Here is a 19,374-nt window from a genome sequence, read left to right as displayed (position 1 = left end):
TGTGATTAAGCATCACAGTTTTGGGGGTTTTTGTTCTCTTAAAAATGTAGTGAACCAAAGGCTCTTTTTTGGACTTAAGTATTATAATCACCTGAGGAACTTAAAATAATAAAATGAAATGTAAAAATCAAGACACTCAGGGGCGCCTGGGGTGACACAGGCGGTTAAGCGTCCAACTTCGGCTCAGGTCATGATCTCGTGGTTTGTGAGTTCAAGCTCTACGTTGGGCTCTGTCATCTCAGAGCCTGGATGGAGACTGCTTCAGATTCTGTGTCTCCCTCTCTGCCCTCCCCAGCTCATGCTCTGTCTGCCATTCAAAAATAAACATTAAAAAAAAAAATTTTTTTTTTTAAATCAAGACAGTCAAGGCACATACAATACTATTCCACAGTATTTTTTTTTTTTTAATTTCATACTGGTTCTTATTTTATCACAGTTATGAACCACCACAATTAACTTCTTACATTTGGGTATTGAATAGAGCACAAACCACTCCCAAATCCTCAAATTGGCACATAATTTCTTTTTTTTTTTTTTTTTTTAATTTTTATTTTTGAGAGAAAGAGAGAGGGCATGAGTGAAGGAGGGGCAGAAAGAGAAGGGGACAGAGGATCCAAAGCAGGCTGTGCCCTGACAGCAGAGATTGGCACATAATTTTCTAAATAAAAGAGAATAAAGAATATATACATTTTTTTAATATTAGGTGGCCTTCATTCATTAACTTTAAAATTACCACCCAGTTAAAACTAATTGAAAGATTTGCCCGGGAGCTAAGAACCATCACTTTCTCAAATTCTTTATTTTCTCTAATACTACCAGAAATAGCAGTCGGTTTCTCTTAGGAGAGGGGGAGTTCTATCAAAAAAAGAAAAAAAGTTTGTATTAATTTCAGAAGAATTACTGCATAAGTGCTGGAAATATAAAACAAAAATGAGCTGTATGATATTTGAAAAAGTTGCAAGACATTTGGCAAGGCTTATACACTATGAGTGCTCCTCCACACCGGCCTCGTAACACATGCATGTGCCTCACTAAAATTAGAAATTAATAAAAAGCATTCTGTACAACTGTTCTCAATCAAAGCTATTCAGGTTAATGGTGAGAATATTAAGAATCTCTAGCCTTTGTGTCATATTCCTATATATATGCTCTATACTTGCATATTTCTCCATAAAAATTCATAGTTGGCCAGGAAAAAACAGAAAAGTTTTATCAGAAAAGTGGACACCCACTATTTTCTTATGCTGTGAAACACCCTGAGGCTATTAGAATATATTCTATCCTTAATAAGGAAAACCAAAGTCAATTTTTAAAGTAAAACATGTTTCCATCTAACTAAAACAAGAATCAGTACTAGTTAAAGAGAATGCATTTATTTTATCTTTGTCCTTAGCCAGCACCCTGACGTCTCTCTTGATTCTTCTTGTTAAAATGCAGTGGATTAGCTCTATAAGGTAAGTACCCAAACTTCCTTCTTATTACAAGAATTAGGCAAAATCCTGATATGTAAAAGGGAGGCCTTCAAAGTAAACTCACATTTCAAGCATCTAATGTGTGTGATCTCTTACAAGCAGGCATCACCCATATCTAGTTCTTAAAACTTGTTGAATAGGAATCTCCTGCTGATTAAGAGGTATAAACTTCAGTTATAAAATAAGTCACAGAGATGAAAAGTACAGCACAGCAAATAGAGTTAATAATAATATTATAATAACATGGTAGGGTGACAGATGGTGACCACACTCCCCCTGGTGAGCATTCAGCCATGTATAAAACCGTCAAATCGCTATGCTATACATGCACCAAAAAAATAATATAAAAGGGTCTCCTGATATCATTGTTAATACACAGATAATCAGACTCTTCCCATATAAATTTAGATTTAGTACATTTGAGCTAAAGCCCAGAAATCCATGTTTTCATCACAAGAATCAGATTATACTGAGTTTCAGGAAACTCTTTAGAAAGGACTTACCAAAAAGTAACACTTCAAAAAGCAGCAGTGTTCAATCTCAACTGCATAGTACAATTACAGGGGAAATGTTTAAATATGACAATGCCTAGGACTATGCCAGCGATCAGGAATTAATAGGACCAGGGGTAAGGCCTTGATAATGGTAATTTTTTAAATCTCCCCAGGTGATTCTAATGTGCAGACAGAATTGAGAACCAACTGAATTAAAGAGAACTATTGCTCTGAAGATTTACTAAAGGGGTGAGATAATACTATAAATAACTTTTTCATTCATGATGGTACAATTCCTGGTAAGTCCCTGATCTTTAATTTAAAAAGAATCTCAAATCAAGGCTGTCCAATGGTGGGAGTAGGCCAAAATCACTTAAACAATGATGTCTATACTATTTGTATAAACATATTAAAAAAGAAGAGGTTTGGGGCGCCTGGGTGGCGCAGTCGGTTAAGCGTCCGACTTCAGCCAGGTCACGATCTCGCGGTCCGTGAGTTCGAGCCCCGCGTCGGGCTCTGGGCTGATGGCTCAGAGCCTGGAGCCTGTTTCCGATTCTGTGTCTCCCTCTCTCTCTGCCCCTCCCCCGTTCATGCTCTGTCTCTCTCTGTCCCAAAAATAAATAAACGTTGAAAAAAAAAAAAAAATTTAAAAAAAAAAAAAAAAAAAAAAGAGGTTAAATCAAGAGTAAAAATCATATACACTGGAATTATTAATAGAATGGTCTGTTCTAAAGTCACATTTTAAGATATATATACAATCTATAATAAATTCACTTTGTAAACCTATATATAATATATAATTCTTTATTCATTTTACTCCTAACATTTACTATGTGCCAACATTTACTATTCTAAATGTAAATATTAACTAATTTAATCCTTATATATATATAGCCTTATGAAGAAGATTCCACTATTACTTATTACAGATGAGGAAACTGAGGCACAAATTAACCCAAACATGAAGAATACAGGCTGCTGTGTTTTTAGGTCCTTTCATGACAATCACCAGCTATCTACCTTTGTCACTACTGAAATGGGTGCTGAGGATACAATGGAGAGCAAGACAAACCTGATTCATACCTACACTCTTTAAGGATATGAAAAAAGGTTTAAGGTAAGATTCATGTCCATTCTTCCAATAAATATTTGCTGAAAGCCCTAAGTATAGAGGCCGACAGTATAAAATAAAACAAATTCCTCACATTAAGGAATGTGAGAATTGCATCCAATGGAATGGCAGACAATATGCAAGTAAACAAAAAACTAATTATATAATGTAAAGTGTTCTAAAGAAGAACATAGGGGTGCCTGGGTGGCTTAGTCAGTTGAGCGTCCAACTCTTGATTTTGGCTCAGGTCATGATCTCATGGGTTCACAAGATAAAGCCCCATGGCGGGCTTTGCACTGACAGCCCAGAGCCTGCTTGGGCTTCTCACTCTCCTTCTGTCTCTGCCCTTCTCCTGCTCACACTCTCTTTCTCAAAATAAATACATAAACTTAAAAAAAAAGGGGGGGGGGAGAAAGGGGAGAAGGAGGAGGAGGAGGAGGAGGAGGAGGAGGAGGAGGAAGAGGAGGAAGAGGAGGAGAATAGATTATGGAGATCACTAGAAGGGAAACTTTAAGAAGGCTAATACAGTGGCCTAGGTGAGTAATGATGGTGGCTTAAATTAAGAGCGGTAGCAGTACAGGGGCACCTGAGTGGCTCAGTCGGTTAAGTGTCTGACTTTAGCTCAGGTCATGATCTTGTGGTTCGTGGGTTTGGACCCTGAGTTGGGCTCTGCACTGACAGTGCAGAGCCTGCTTGGGATGGATTCTCTTTGTCTTCCCCTCTCTGCCCCTCCCTCGCTTATGCCCACTCTCTCCCTCTCTCTCTCTCTCAAAAGAAATAAATAAACATAAAAAAAAAGAGTGGTAGCAGTATAGATGAAGAGAAGTGGACAGATTTGAGACATATTTTGAAGGTAGAATGCAAACGGCAGGCTAAAAGAAGATAAATGGTGTCACTTCAAGGTCTTCAGTATGACCTCTTTATTTATTACAAAATTGTGACTAAACCAACTAATCACATGCTCAAGTCTTTGTATAAAAATATGTTTGAGTAGGTTCTCAAATTCCTGATACCCCTCCTCCCACTGACAACCAAATAAAGCCCAAATTCCTCAGCTTGCTATTCAACACCCTACACAATAAGGTTCCAAATGCTCTTTCTAATCACAATAGTCCATTCCTATTACACACACCCTATCTTAAGAGGAAATCAGTGCCCCTTCCTGGTTCTTATAATACTTTGCTGACACTAGTTTCGTCTCACTAATCCTTCTGCCTGGAAGATTCTCCTACCTTCAAACTGCCACTTGTCAATACCTACCCAAAATCATAATTTCATGCACCACCTCTCTCTCTCACACAAAGCTTTTCCTGATCACATACTGGATAAAATAATTACACAAATGAAGTGCTATAGGAGAAGAAAACAGAAGAGGAACTCTGCAAAATTCCCATCATATATAGGACCATTTTATTATAATCCTCACATTCTTTGGTACAGGATAGTACTTGCCTTGTCCTCAATAAGATTTACATAATGATTTAAGGTAAGTACTGTTTCTTTTTTCAGTTCTCTATCTCCCAACAACTAAAACATAATGTCTTTTAGAAACCATAAGTACCCAATTTCTTTATCTGAAATGAACATCAAATATCTAAGTTATCCACTAAAATATTTGCTCATTAACATGCAATGTGCCAGGTAGTGAAGGTAAAAAATGAGTAAGACGTGGTCTTTGCATCCAAAGAGTACAGAGTCCAGTGAAGAAAGACACATAAACTATGATAATATACTGTACTGTGGTAAGTAATGCTTAAGCCATCTCTGGGGGATCAGGGTGGGAGAAGTGGCAATGTACAGGAAAGGATTTCTATAGAAGAGTGACAACTGAAGTAAGCCATGTGGTCATCAAGGAGAAGAGGAACAGGAAAAATATCTCAGGCCAAGAAAGAAGGACTGATGCCATGAAAACAAGTATCACTGCAATATTTAAGTGAAAATAGGTGAATATTATGAAAAAAGTGGCTGAGGACTTTAATGTCTCCCAAATATCCATTCTTCAACTGATTTTTAATGTTATCTATAAGCAATAATAAGAATACAGAACTTAATTTAAGTTAATGGCAAAGTCAAACTTTCATTAATCAAATTACTGATTAATCTGATAGACAATTATTTACTTCTAAAAAGTTATTAGGGCTAATTTGTTTTTTCTTTTAATATATCTAATTTTGAGGCGCCTGGGTGGCTCACTTGGTTAAGTGTCCTGCTCTTGGTTTTGGCTCAAGTCATGATCTCACAGTTCGTGGGATCAAGCCCTGAGTCAAGCTCTGTGCTGTTAACACAGCGCCTGCTTGGGATTCTCCTTCTCTCTCTACCACTCCCCGTTCACGTGTGCACACACGTGATAAATATTTATCTCTCAAATAAACTTTAAAATAACTAAAATATCTAAATGTTTAAATTATTGACTTAACCATTATTATATTTTAAAAATTTAGTAACAAAACATAAGAATTTTTAAATTAAAGACTAGTCAACAATGTAATTAATTACAGTAACTAATACATGCGGAGTACCCTGTGCCGGGTACCATCTTAAGCAATTTATAGGTATTAATTCATGAACACTTCACAGCAATACTATATGATGGGTGCTAACATTTTTTTCTCATTAAGGAAAACTGAAATGAAAGGAAATGAGATCTGATTCAGTACTACCGGTTATGAAAATTAAGAGTTAATTTTTCAAATGACTGTTTTTTTTAATGAACAATATTATGATCGAATAACTACCAAGCACATAAGAAACCACAGGAGGAATTCCAATAAACAAAAGTAACATCTCTTACTTGATTAATTTCACTTTGGAGTTGTAACCCGTGCTGCTCTTTCTCTTCTCTCTGTTGTTGTAGCTGTTTAAATTCAGCCTTAAGATGCTGGTACTTGGCCTCTACTTCTGATAATTCTTCCTTGAGCTTCTGCGTAGCTTCCCCCTTTTCACCTAGTTCTGCTTGTATTCTCTGCAGGGAGGTTTCAGATGCAGATAATCTTGACTGAAGCTGCTGACAATCTAGGTCTTTTTGATGAAGGCTTGCTTGTATATTCTTTTTACTCACACATTCTTCGTTATGTTTCTCCTCTAACTGAGTACACTCCAGTTCTTTCTTTCGAAGCTTTTCAGTCAAGTTCTGAAATATCGATGAAACAATTTCCTTTCTTAATATTTCTAATTATTCTAATTATTCAAACTATCTTTACAACAATACCACTAAAATTAGCCACACTGCAATATAAAAACATTTGGCTGAATATATTCTGGCCAAAATAGGACTAAATTATTACATACTAACTTATTTTATTATTGGCCCACTTGACTAAGCTCTACTAATACAAGGATTACCAACTGAATTTTGACATAACATGAAACACTAAAATCTACTAGATTCTTTAGGGTATACAACATATTTATACTCTCCCATTTGAGTTAAATAATAAAACTACCTTCTATCATTGAGGTGCCTGGGTAGCTCACTCAGTTAAGTGTCTAACTCTTGACTTTGGCTCAGGTCATGATCTCACAGTTCGTGGGCTTGAGCCCTCCAGCAGGCTCTGCACCATCAGCTCAGAGCCTGCTTAGGATTCTCTTTCCCTTTCTTTCTCTGACCCTCCCCTGTTCATGCGCTTATTCTCTCTCTCTCTCTCTCTCTGTCCCTCAAAATAAATAAACATTAAAAAAAAACCTACCTTCTATCATCAAAAATTACTCTGAATAACAATATACAGCAATTGATTTGAGGTGTTGTAATTTCTTTTAAAAAAATTTTTTTTAACGTTTATTTATTTTTGAGACAGAGAGAGACAGAGCATGAACGGGGGAGGGGCAGAGAGAGAGAGGGAGACACAGAATCCGAAGCAGGCTCCAGGCTCCGAGCCATCAGCCCAGAGCCCGATGCGGGGCTCGAACTCACGGGCCGCGAGATCGTGACCTGAGCTGAAGTCGGACGCTTAACTGACTGAGCCACCCAGACGCCCTGAGGTGTTGTAATTTCATAGCTGATAAGAGCTTTAGCATAACAATACCACTTGCTGCTTTAGTATGTAGATCCTACTTATTCTTTATTTTTATTCTTCTTGATAAAGACCATTTATAAGAGTCACAAATTTAAGATTAACTCAAATTTCTTTCTAGGTGTATAAAAATAGTGATCTAAACATAATTTACTTGCCTTATGTTTTATTATTTTAATCAGTACTATCAAGTACAAAATACAAAAACATGACACCTCCAATTAAAGATCTGGATCAACTAGCCTATTCAAGTGTTGACATCTAGTGTCAGTGGAGTTGTTACAATTAATATAGAACATTTTAAGTCAACACACTTATATATAAGACCTGAATCAGAACTCTGACTCAATGTTAAAAGAACGATAGCTAGGATAAAAAGCTACTATAAGCATCTGAGAAGTCAAGCTGTGAATGTCGATTATACTCACTTTTTATATGCAGTGTGCTAGAAGGGAATAATATAGAAATAGTAGAGGACAAACAAAGCCTCTGGTCTCTGAATAATCTAAATGAAATACACACATTAAAGAAAAAAAATTTTTTTCCAAGAAAGTTAAAACATAACTCTCTCAAACAAAAATGAATTAATACAGGGGCGTCTAGGTGGCTCAGTCGGTTAAGCATCAGACTCTTGGTTTTGGCTCAGGTCATGATTTCATGGTTCATGAGTCTGAGCCCTACATGGGGCTCTGTGCTGACAGTGTGGGGCCTGCTTGGGATTCTCTCTCTCTCTCTCTCTCTCTCTCTCTCTCTCTCTCTCTCCCCCTGCCCCTCCCATGCTCCTTTTCTCTCTCTCAAAAAATAAATAAGCTTTTTAAAAAAATGAATACAAAACCTGTGTCAGAAGTGAATAATTTTTCTTTTTTGATAAAATAAGCAAAGTCAGATGGGGCTAACTAGTAATTATAATCACTTGAAAATAAAGTTTGAGCTTAGTAAAGTGGTGATAGGAGTTAAATAATACGTATGCATGACTCACACCATGTCATTGAAACAGACACAAAAATTTACATAAAAAGACACAAGGGAACAAGAGACAAGCAGCATACATGTGGGGAAAGAGCAAACACTGTTACCTCAAGGGGAGTAATAAATCTAGGTACCAATGTAGCAAAGTTAGCAGTAAAGATTCTTGAACACCATCTGAGAAAAGGTACATTAATGTAGATAGATTGCCAGGCAGGAATATACTACAGAAAAAGCAGTGTCCAGAAGATGCTATAGGTATATGTAAAAAAGACAAGATGTGAGACAAACTTAAAGGTAATAAGAGCACCCAGAAGAGATGTGTGCCTTGGCCAACCAACAGAAACAAAGAAAGAGTAAGAGTCGAAAGACTAGAGGGAAAAAAACAACTTTTGAGTTAAACTATCTGTTAAGAAAATGTTTTTATAAACATTTCTTTGTTACTGGCTAGTAACTCCAGATCTTTCTGGATGTAATTTTACATTTTTTTCTTTTAAGAAAATTACATTTATTTTGGACTTTGTATGTTAAATTAAGGCTATTCATTGATGTATAACTGTGTTGCATCTTTTTACATTTTCCCCCCACCCTGACCCTGATATTCCCCCCTCCCCCACTCAAAGCTGTGCTGCATCTTTTTAAAGAAAATTCTAAGTCACTGAATTTCATGAAGGCCGCCATGCTCACATATACTAAGAATGTGGGCAGGATATAATTTTAAAACATGCTGCAAAAATTGAAGGCTAGTAATGAGCTAGCAAGGCTTCTCCACAGGCTTACTTATGGTGTGACCAAATATTCCCACCAATTTATACACAGATGACCCCTCAGACAGCTTCAACCTTTAAGAAGTAAAGGCACATAACAACCGTAGACTTTAAAATTCACTTGTCCTAAAAAATTAATTGGAAGCTACCGGGCTTTATAGCACAGATGAGAGATAATTAAATTTTCCTTAAAAGAACCTCAACCACTTTCTTTTTAAAAGACCTAATCCAGGGGCACCTGAGTGGCTCAGTCAGTTAAGTGACCAATTCTTGATCTTAGCTCATGATCTCACAGTTCATGGGATCGAGCCCTGAGTTGGACTCTGTGCTGACAGCACAGAGCCTGCTTGAGATTCTCAATCTCTCTCTCTCTTTGCCCCTCCCCCACTAATGCATGCACACGCACACACACACACTCTCAAAATGAATAAATTAAAAAATATATTCTAAAAAAAAAGACTTAATCCACTCACACTGCATAATTTTTACATGCAGAAGGCTAACTATATTTAGTACTACAAATTTTCATTCTTACTACAGTCTTCCCATGAAATCTGAAGCAAAATATTATAGCAAATACATGGTTTTTGAAAACTGATTTAAGTATAGTGAGAGTCATTAAAGAACATAGTAATTGCACTTTCACATGTCCATATTAATTCTTAAAACAAAACATGAGATACATTATTATCTCCATTTTCTGAATGAGGAAGTGAAAACTGAAAGAACCTCTATGACCTGGCCAAGTGGCAGAGTCATATATTATGATTCCAAGTCCAGTAAATTGTCACAACACAATTTAGACACGCAGTGAGTCAATCCATGCTTCCCCCAAAACACTCTATTCAAGTTTAAATTCCAAAATGATTGTTAAGCCTAACTCATAACATAATTATCGTTTGGGTAAGCAAAACTCCTTCCTTCCAAATGTTGTCCCGTCCTCTTGATTTCCTCACCAACTGCTCTCAACAGATTTTCTTACAGAGATAATTTCCTTATATTAGACTCCAGTTTTCACTTATTACTTGCCCAAGTAATGAGAATGAATGCAAAAAGATGGTATTTTTTTAGCTTACAAAGTAGTTTCAGGCATCTCATTTGTTCTTCAAAACAGCTTGGTGAGAAAAAACAAATTGAACTACTATAGCTCTCCAACATCTCACATTTTCTTGTGCTCTTACATGTTCCCATGCCTTCTGCATATCTAACTCTCAAAATGAATGCCATCAACCCCTCTGCCATGTGAAACGTTCCTTAACATCCTTGAAGACTAAGCTAAAAAGTTGTCTTCTACAAAAGCATTTGCTGATTTACTAGGCAGTAAGTTAGGAAAACTTCCACCTTGGTCTTGACCCAACACTGCACCAACACTTACCAAATAAAAACAAAAACAACAAACATTGACTGGGATGTTTACTAAAAGCCAGACACTGGTCTAAGCACTTAAACATCTATTAATTTATTTAAGACCCATGCCACTCCTAAGAGGCAAATGGGTAGGAAAGGAAACAAACTTGGAGAGGCTGTCACAGTCAGTCAGTGGCAAAGCTGGGATTTAAACATGCCTTCCACCACTGTACTACATACAGCATTCCTCAGTGCACCACTTTGCAATAAATATAGTGGTAATACACAACAACAGAACTACTTGTCACATCTGGTTCTTGCTTTGGACTATGAGCACCTTAATACTAGGACTACCGGAAAGGGAAAGCAATAAAAGGATGGAAAAAGGATGAGAGGTAAAACCCAAAAAATAACTCAGTCTCTTACAATGACCTATCTAGTAGCTTTAACTAAGCATATTATTTTGTTCAGAATTTACATAAAAATAATTGAGTTGCAGAACTGTGTTTAAATGTTAGTGTACAAATGAATGAAGGAATGAATGAATATCAGACTATGATTCTTATCTGAAACTAAGAAGAAAGTTTTTTCAGTATTCCCTTTTATTTTTAAGTTTTCAAAAGCAGTAATAACAAAACACTGGTCTAATACTGAGGATACCTTGATATTAGTGCAAAAGCAATTATTGTTTCCATTCATTATGTATTAAAATATTGTCTATCCACCTTGATGCTGCTATATAACCTATAATAAATGCCCAAGGCATTTCATGTAATGGTCTTCCTAAGACCAAATACAAAGATTTCCAAATTCAAAACACGTGGATATCACCACTGTCAGCAATCATAGTTTGCCAAGGACATGGGATGAGGAGAGATGGGAGAGGCAGATAGCAAGGATAATAAGAAAAGGATGCATTTCTGCACATAACTTTAACCAGTGAGCAAATCCTCAACAGGAAAACATTTTGGAAAAAAAATTGTTAAGTCTTACACTGATGTAAGGATTATTAAGATGAGTAGAAGATGCTATTATTCCCTAATCAATCATATTCCAGTCTTACCACACTAAATCATCTTGATTCTATATACTATTTATCAAATTCTCATAGTACTTCTTTTAATAATACGTGTGTGTGTATACATACAATCTGTGCTTCATTATCTGACCATACATTTCAGTCTATCAATGTCAAATCATGTCCTTTATTAATAGTTTAATGCTTCAAAATTATATAATAAATGACACTGATCATAAACATCCACTTTATGTACACATCTTGGTCAATTTCCAAAAAGTAGAACATCAATTTTTAAGAAATTAAAAATCAAACTGAGGGAGAAAGATAAAACTAAATTGTATATAGAAGTTTTCCATATATAGCTTGACAGGAGACAAAAGGGGGAGGGGGATGGACAGGTTTTCATAAAGCCACAGAAAAAGATCAAGACAGCATCAAGAGTTGACAGAGAAATGGGCAATGGTAAACTGATATAATTACTTCAGAAAATTGAGGTCACGTACTAAACTTGAACGTGTGTAGCCTGCACCCCAGCCATTTCACTTGGGAGACATAACAAAGAAATTTTTGCACAAATGCATGAGATTTATATGTGAATGTTCACAGCTGCAATATTTGTAATAGCAAGGAAAAATAAAATCTATGTGAAAAAGTAGAAGTATGCATAGATCACTTCTGCTGCATACCAAACAATAGTAGAATTGTCACATGGAAAAGCATTTATGGTCTTAAATTACAAGCTGAGCTAGTTGCTGTTTTTCATAAAACACCATTTTTACTGGCAAGAATAACAAACTATGATTATTCATACTTGGTAGGAAAAGAACCTATCACATAAGAAAACAGAATTGATACTATTTGTTTCCAATAATAAAATTCAAACTTTCAAAGAAGGGCAGAATTTTGGAAAACTAGTATCCATCACCATGAGCTTGACACTTCCTCATACTTAAAGCCTATTCAGAGACTGATGGAGATATTGACAAATGATACTGTTTTTATATTGCACAAGGTAATGTGTTAATATTTGGAAGATCTGCATAACCAATATTTTACACCTGACTAATGCATGATGTTATAAAACCCACTCAAAAGGCAAAAAAAAAAAAAAAAAAACTAATAAATTTAATGTTACAAATATATAAACAGCATTGATATGGTTTCAGATTCTAGACTGTAACTAGCTATTGAGAAACTATGTCTTATCTAGTTTTGGTATAGTATCAAATACAAATAGCTATAATTATCCAAAAAAAAAAAAAAAAAGCTATTCAGAGATTCCTCTTCTTCCCAACTACATACCTATGTGAGATTGAATTTTCTTCATACCCTTCAACCAAATCACAACAGATGAAATGTAAAAGCAGATGTGAGAATCCATCTGTCCTAATATTAGCTAGACATTAAAGAGGTTTGCAAAAATATAAAACACCACCACTATTTTTTGTTTTAGAAAATAGTCATCTTTCATAAGAAATAGTATTGTTAATATTTATTAATTAATGTTTTAAAAACACATATTTTTTAAATTTATGCTTTAATTTCTAATATACTAAATATCCATAGATATAACCCCAAAAATAAAAGCTCTTTGGAGTCTATAACAATTTTGAAAATATACAGCTTTCCTGAGATCAAGAGGTTTGAGGTTGGCCAAGGGCACAAGCAACAAATTACCCTAAAACTTAGCAGGTTAAAATTGTGTCTATTATCTCACAGTTTCTGAGGGTCAGGAATCCAGAAGCAGCTCAGCTGACGGTTACACCTCAGGGTCTCTCATGAGACTGTTGTAGTAAGCTGTGGGCCAGAGCAGAGCTACAGTCTCTGATGATTTGAAAAGAACTGGAGGATGAGGATCTGCTTCTAAGCCCATTCGTCTGGCTGTTGGCAGGAGGCCTGATATTTCCAACCAATTATACTTACTTCTTTTTCCCCTCTACCATGTTCTTTTCTTTGGTTCTTCCCTTGCTATATTTCATCAAAATATTAGGTTCAACTTATTAAAAAGCAAGCCAACAAATTCACCATGCCATTGAATATAAGGGTTTAGTGGGGCGCCTGGGTGGCGCAGTCGGTTAAGCGTCCGACTTCAGCCAGGTCACGATCTCGCGGTCCGTGAGTTCGAGCCCCGCGTCAGGCTCTGGGCTGATGGCTCAGAGCCTGGAGCCTGTTTCCGATTCTGTGTCTCCCTCTCTCTCTGCCCCTCCTCCGTTCATGCTCTGTCTCTCTCTGTCCCAAAAATAAATAAACGTTGAAAAAAAAAATTTAAAAAAAAAAAAAAATATAAGGGTTTAGTGACTATACTCCCCCACGACCAAAAAAGTAAAGACACAGAAAAAAAGTACTAACCAATACTTGCCCTGCCCCCAAACTTAATATTATCTGTTGCTCATCTATAAAGAAACAAGGTGGGAAATCACAACATTCCAAAATAAAGAACAAGGCTGAAGGTCTCACATTCCCTGATTTAAAACTTACTGAAGGCTATAGTAGTCAGAGACACGGGGGTGGCTCAGGAGGTTAAGCATCTGACTTGGGCTCAACTCATGATCTCGCGGTCTGTGGGTTCAAACCCCATGTAGGGCTCTGTGCTGGCAGCTCAGAGCCGGCAGCCTGCTTTGGATTCTGTGTGTGTCTCTCTCTCTGTGTCCCCCCCCACTCATGCTCTGCCTCTCTCTTTCCTTCTTAAAAATAAGTAAACATTAAAAACAAAAATTTTTTTTCAAAGTTACAGTAGTCAAAACAGTAGAGTGCTAGCATGAAGACAGACATATCGACTAATGGTATAAAAATAGAAAGCCCATAAGTAAACATTCACATACATGGTCAAATGATTTTTAACAAGGGTGCCAAGACCACAGGAAAGGACAGTCTTTTCAACAAATGGTGCAGGAGAAACTGTTTATCTATATGCAAAAGAATGAAACTAAACACTTAACCTTTCACTATTAAAAAAAATTAACTCAAAAATGAATCAAAGACCTAAACATAAGACCTAAAAGTATAAAACCATTAAAAGAAAACAGGGGAAAAGCTGCCTGACATTGGATTTGGCAATGATCTCTTAAATATGACACCAAAAGCACTGGCAACAAAAGTAAAAACAGACACTAGATTACATCAAATCAAAAACTCTGTGCATCAAAGGTATGATAGTAACGTATAAAAAGAAATATACATTTGGTGTTCATCTCCATTTCTGGAACAGAACTCCAAAAACCCTTGCAATTTCCTAAGTGAAAAGAGTAGCAAAGATGTCTTTTGTTAGTCATAACAACTCCCTTTCAACCACCAATGAGTTTATGTTAATGAGGTGATTTTTTTTTTTTTAGAAAGCTCCTAAGGATGGGGGCTGGTTGCCATGGGAACCAACCAAAATGAAAGGGTTGGAATTTTCAACCCCACCCCCTACCTCAGAAAGGGGACAGGAGCTGGAGGTCAAATTAATCAGCAATGGCCAATAAATTAATCAATCATGCCTCTGTAAGGAGGCCTCAATAAAAACCCACAAGGACAGGGTTTAGGGAGATTCTAGGTGGGCGAACACATAGAAAGCACCCAGAGAGAGCGTGGGAGCTCCATGACCTCTCCCATACATCTTACTCTACCGATCTCTTTCATCTAGCTATTCTTGAGTTCTAATCTTTTATTTTTAATGTTTATTTATTTATTTTGAGAGAGAGAGAGAGAGCACGAGCGGGGTAGGGACACAGAGAGAGGAAGAGAGAGAATCCCAAGAGGGCTCCACTCTGTCAGCACAGAGTCTGACATGGAGCTCCATCTTATGATCTGTGAAATCACAAGCCAAATCAAAATCAAGAGTCGGAAGCTTAAGCAACCCAGGCACCCCCTGAATTATAATCTTTTAAAATAAATCATTAATCTAGTAAGTAAAATGTTTTTCTGAGTTCTGTGAGTCATTCTAGCAAATTAATCCAATCTAAGGCAAGGGTTGTGGGAACCTCCCATTTACAGCCACAGCCATTTGGTGAGAAGTACAGGTAACAAGTTGGACTTTGAACTGGTATTTGTGGGGGGAGGGGGCAGCTAAACCCCTGTGGGATCTGACACTATTTCCCACTATCTCCAAGTAAATGGTGGTAGAACTGAGTTACACTGTAGGTCATCCACTGGTGTCACAGAACTGCTGATGTGTGGAACACTCATATGTCTGGTGTCAGAAGTAAAGGTGTAGTAAAGTACTGAGAGCAGAGGAGACAACACAGGAGTGTTTTTCCTCTACAAAAGGTGGTGGTGAATGGGGTGTTGTTCAGAGTACAGCATTTTAGTTCTGGAAGATGGAAAGAGTTCTGAAGATTGGTTCTGTAACAATGTGAATGTACTTAACACTTAAAAAAAAAACAACAGAGTAATAAGTCACACTGTACTCATGCCAATATATAAATAACATACACAAGATTAAAATTTAAGATACATAAAACCAATTCACCACTCTATGTAGTTTTTAAATACTCACCTGATTTTTTTGTGTTAATTCATTAAGTGAACTTTTAAGTTTTTGTAGTTCCTGCACATATACAGCAACTTCCTGGGGTCCTTTGGCAAGTTCACTCCTTAGCTGGCTTATTGTGGCCTTAAGAAAAAAAGAAAAAAAAAAGAAAAAAAAATTAGAGGGAACTAAAATGGAAAAGAGAATGGAAGTATCCAAAGGTTTTAAAGTTACACAGATTTTTGTCACTGTTGTTGTTAAATTGATATAATACTTCGAAGTTTCGATTTAGTTCTTTTTCCTACCACCCTACTGCCACCCCACATCATTTTTGACTGAAAATTAATTTTTAAAATTTATCCAAAATGTTTAACCTCATTTATTTAATAATGAATGAAATGAATAGTTGGCATCCTACTTTATGTATCTGAGTCAGCATCAAACTACCAACCTGAATTTACTGGCTTTGAAACTCTGTACTTTAATCCTTCTGAATTTAAAGAACATATGCAAGTTACTGCCTACCTTTTATCCCAACTTCTACAGGATAGCCTTTCGTTTTACTTTAAAAACATGTTAAATAAACACAAACACACAATACAGAATCACCTTGGAAAGGTAGCGAATCATCTTTTTGACTGTAATGGAAAGTATCTGTCCAAAGAAGTTATACAGAGTTTTATTAGATATAATTTTATTAAGCTGGGTCATTCCATGACTAGGTATAATAGCTGGACACAAATTTGCTTTAATGCATCTTAACGAAATTAAGACAAAGGTTTGATCATTTAAAAGTAAGAGAAAATTAAGCAAAGTCTCAGAAATAGAAACTTCCTATACATGAAAGCTTCAATGACCAGAGAGAGAGACTAAGTACTGCTTTTTAAGTATGGTTTCTTGCAAGTGACATTAACAAAAGAACTTTCTATTTCTAATATTTAGCTTATTGACTTCACTTTTTACATTCTTAAAGCTACATTTTCATTGTCTATATTCTTTATTAGTAAATAAATTTTATTATGGAAAACATTTTAAAAAAAATTTTAATAAGCACAAGAGTAGTTATCTACATCAAATATTACAAATACATCTTCAAGGGAGAAACCTTAGAAGGCTACTGATTTATTTTGACAGTAACGCCAAGAGATCTGCTACTCTTCTCTTAAAAACCCTTCCAGTATGTGTGGCACTTTTTTTTTTTTTTTAAAGGATTCTCTTTGGTGGTATATCTTCATCTATTACACTGCTTTGGTTTTAAGTTTTGGAAAACCATCTAGTAAAGAAGGTAAGTGATTGAACTGAACGATTAAACACTTGGGCTTATATTATTTTAATAACCATAAGTTGATGAAACTAGTTTTTTGAGTGTTTTCCAAACTGGTTTAAAGTCAACTAAAAGAGGTTTCAAAAAAGTTTTTACAAATAGCAGCATGTCTAAGATATCTTCCTGGCCTAACCTTTTAAGGAAAACATTCATGTAAATAAACCAATTCTGATATACTGACAGGCAATCTGTCATATTGCTTTACAGTTACAGCTTCTACACAGGGTGTTTCAACATATAACAACATATATATATATATATATATATATATATATATATATATATATATATATATGTATGTATACACACACACACATATATATAATATATGCCATATATATCCTATACTTCAAAGAAGGAAATGTTTAAATATTCATTATTTTTAACTATATTCAAGTTAAAGGCATATCCTAATAATTTCTTTCTTAAACTGATCATGTAATCTTTTCATTGATACTGGGAGTTTATTTCAAACTGCTATCCCTAATAACTTTGAATCTCAGGATCATTTTCTGTTAGTAACATTATGGATGTTCAGAGAAATATTAGGAACAGTTTGGCTATTTTAAGTTACCCAATTTTAATCATTAGCGTAGATGCCAACTTATCACAAAAGAAGATATATTATTGTATCTAAATCTTGACTTGTAAATATCTTATCAAAGGATTTAGCAGAGTGACACATAATAAACAGAAATAATAGTGCATATTAAGATGAAATTAGGAGTATATTTCATTAAAAAACGATGATTCCACATTAAAGTTTATAAGATATAGTAAGCCAAGAGTAACATCTGTCTTGCTGATTAACTCCGACATGTAGAAAAAACTAAACAAGCAAAATGTAAAGCAACTATATTCAACAATATCTTGTTATATTTTACAGTTTTAAAATATGTTCTTATAAATGACTATATTTTAATATCTAAAGAATTAAACATTAGGTATATCATTTATCCTTTGTACAAATATGAATATTTTTAACTATAATTTTTTTAAAAGCAACCATTTGAAATTTTTTAGTTTACTCAAGGGTGGAAAAAAGAAAGATGTGGGAAGAGTTTACACCAAAAGGTATACTTTAGTCATGGAGAGGGGAAGGAGGGGAATGAACTACAGATAAGGTTCATTTTCTCTGTTGTACATCATGAATCATTTCAATGTTTTACAATGATCATGCATTATGTTTGTATTGGGGGAATATACAAATTGAAAAGTCAAAATGTGTAAGAAAATACATTCCCTGTTCAAATATGACTATGGGTCAAATTCAAACAAAAATGGCTCTCCACTCCAGCCACAAAGACATTCCTCACTGTTTAACAGGCCAAACTCATCTGCGCTTTGAGACTTTACAGTTGCGCTCCCTCTTCCTGAGAATGCTTACTCCCAATTCTTCACCCTCTTGCTTACTTCTCACACATTCCTCCTTGAGAAGACCTTCCCTGATCATTCTATCTAAAACTGTCATACATTATTGCCAGCTCCACTACTGCCCATACATACCCTGCTTTATTTTTCTTTATAGCATTTATTATTACCTGATTTTCCATCATGATTTGATTTATTCATGTATTATCTGGCTTCCACAAAAGACTATAAGCTTTATGAGAGCAGGCACTCTGTCTTATTCACTCTTGTATTCCCCACACCTAAAACAACTACTGAGCCCTAGGCATTCAAAAACTACTCTCTAAAGGAATGAGTGATTCGTCTCCAAGGAGTTAATAGATATTTGTTCCCAGTATCTGAGACCTGATAAAACAGCCTCCATTTCCTTGAAGCCATGTTACTGAATTCAAGTTAGACTTTTACGAAAAAATTTTAAATTAAAAAATAATTAGAGATATTTTGAGCAAATATCCTGCTAGTGTCTTAGAATTATAATTATTGTCCTAATAATATTCTACTACAATTTGTATGTAATTATTTAAAGATGATTGAAAATTCACTTGATTAACAAAAATAAGCATATCTTTGAAGTTCTGAGATTGCCTTACAACACAAAATTTCCATTTGACAATAGAAGGAGCTATATTAAAGGTATTACTAACATTAAAAAGCCTTCCCAAAACACATTACCTCAAGTTTAAGCATCTCCATTAGAAAGCAGAAAAAAAAAAATAATAAAATGATGGATGAAAGGTGGAAGACTGACAAAAGTACACACTGAACACATAATAAAAATGTCCAAACATACTGCTAAAACTGATCTCTAATATTAGTACACTTTTAAAAGATATTTAAGTACTCTTTAATAACTATGCATGAGTATAACCATTTTTATTCCATATCTTTGTAAATATTTTAGCTTTTAAAATGAGTTTATTTGGAATTCAAATAAAATTCTTAAAAAACCATTTATATTAAAGACCACACCAAATGTAAGTTGATTATAGCTTTGATATTTTC

General features: G+C 35.3%; 1 protein-coding gene across 4 annotated transcripts in view; it reads right to left on the bottom strand.

The window, feature by feature from the left end:
- EEA1 (early endosome antigen 1) overlaps positions 1–19,374 on the bottom strand; it is a 116,719-nt gene that overhangs the window by 53,971 nt on the left and 43,374 nt on the right. For 2 of the 4 annotated variants that reach the window (XM_086712668.1, XM_086712670.1), the window contains exons 10-12: positions 19,045–19,059; positions 15,666–15,782; positions 5,869–6,207 (exon numbers count right to left, since the gene is read on the bottom strand). In XM_086712668.1, coding sequence (XP_086568794.1) covers positions 5,869–6,207; positions 15,666–15,782; positions 19,045–19,059 — 471 coding nt within the window. The remainder of the gene's footprint in view (positions 1–5,868; positions 6,208–15,665; positions 15,783–19,044; positions 19,060–19,374) is intronic. The other 2 variants (XM_086712666.1, XM_086712669.1) reach the window with 1 other exon arrangement.

The sequence above is a fragment of the Puma concolor genome, chromosome B4 (assembly GCF_028749965.1).
Source record: "Puma concolor isolate L17-30 chromosome B4, mPumCon1.1.hap2, whole genome shotgun sequence".
Taxonomy (NCBI): Eukaryota; Metazoa; Chordata; class Mammalia; order Carnivora; family Felidae; genus Puma; species Puma concolor.
The sequence above is the reverse complement of the archived record's forward strand: the minus strand, read 5'-3'. Positions and strand labels throughout refer to the sequence as shown.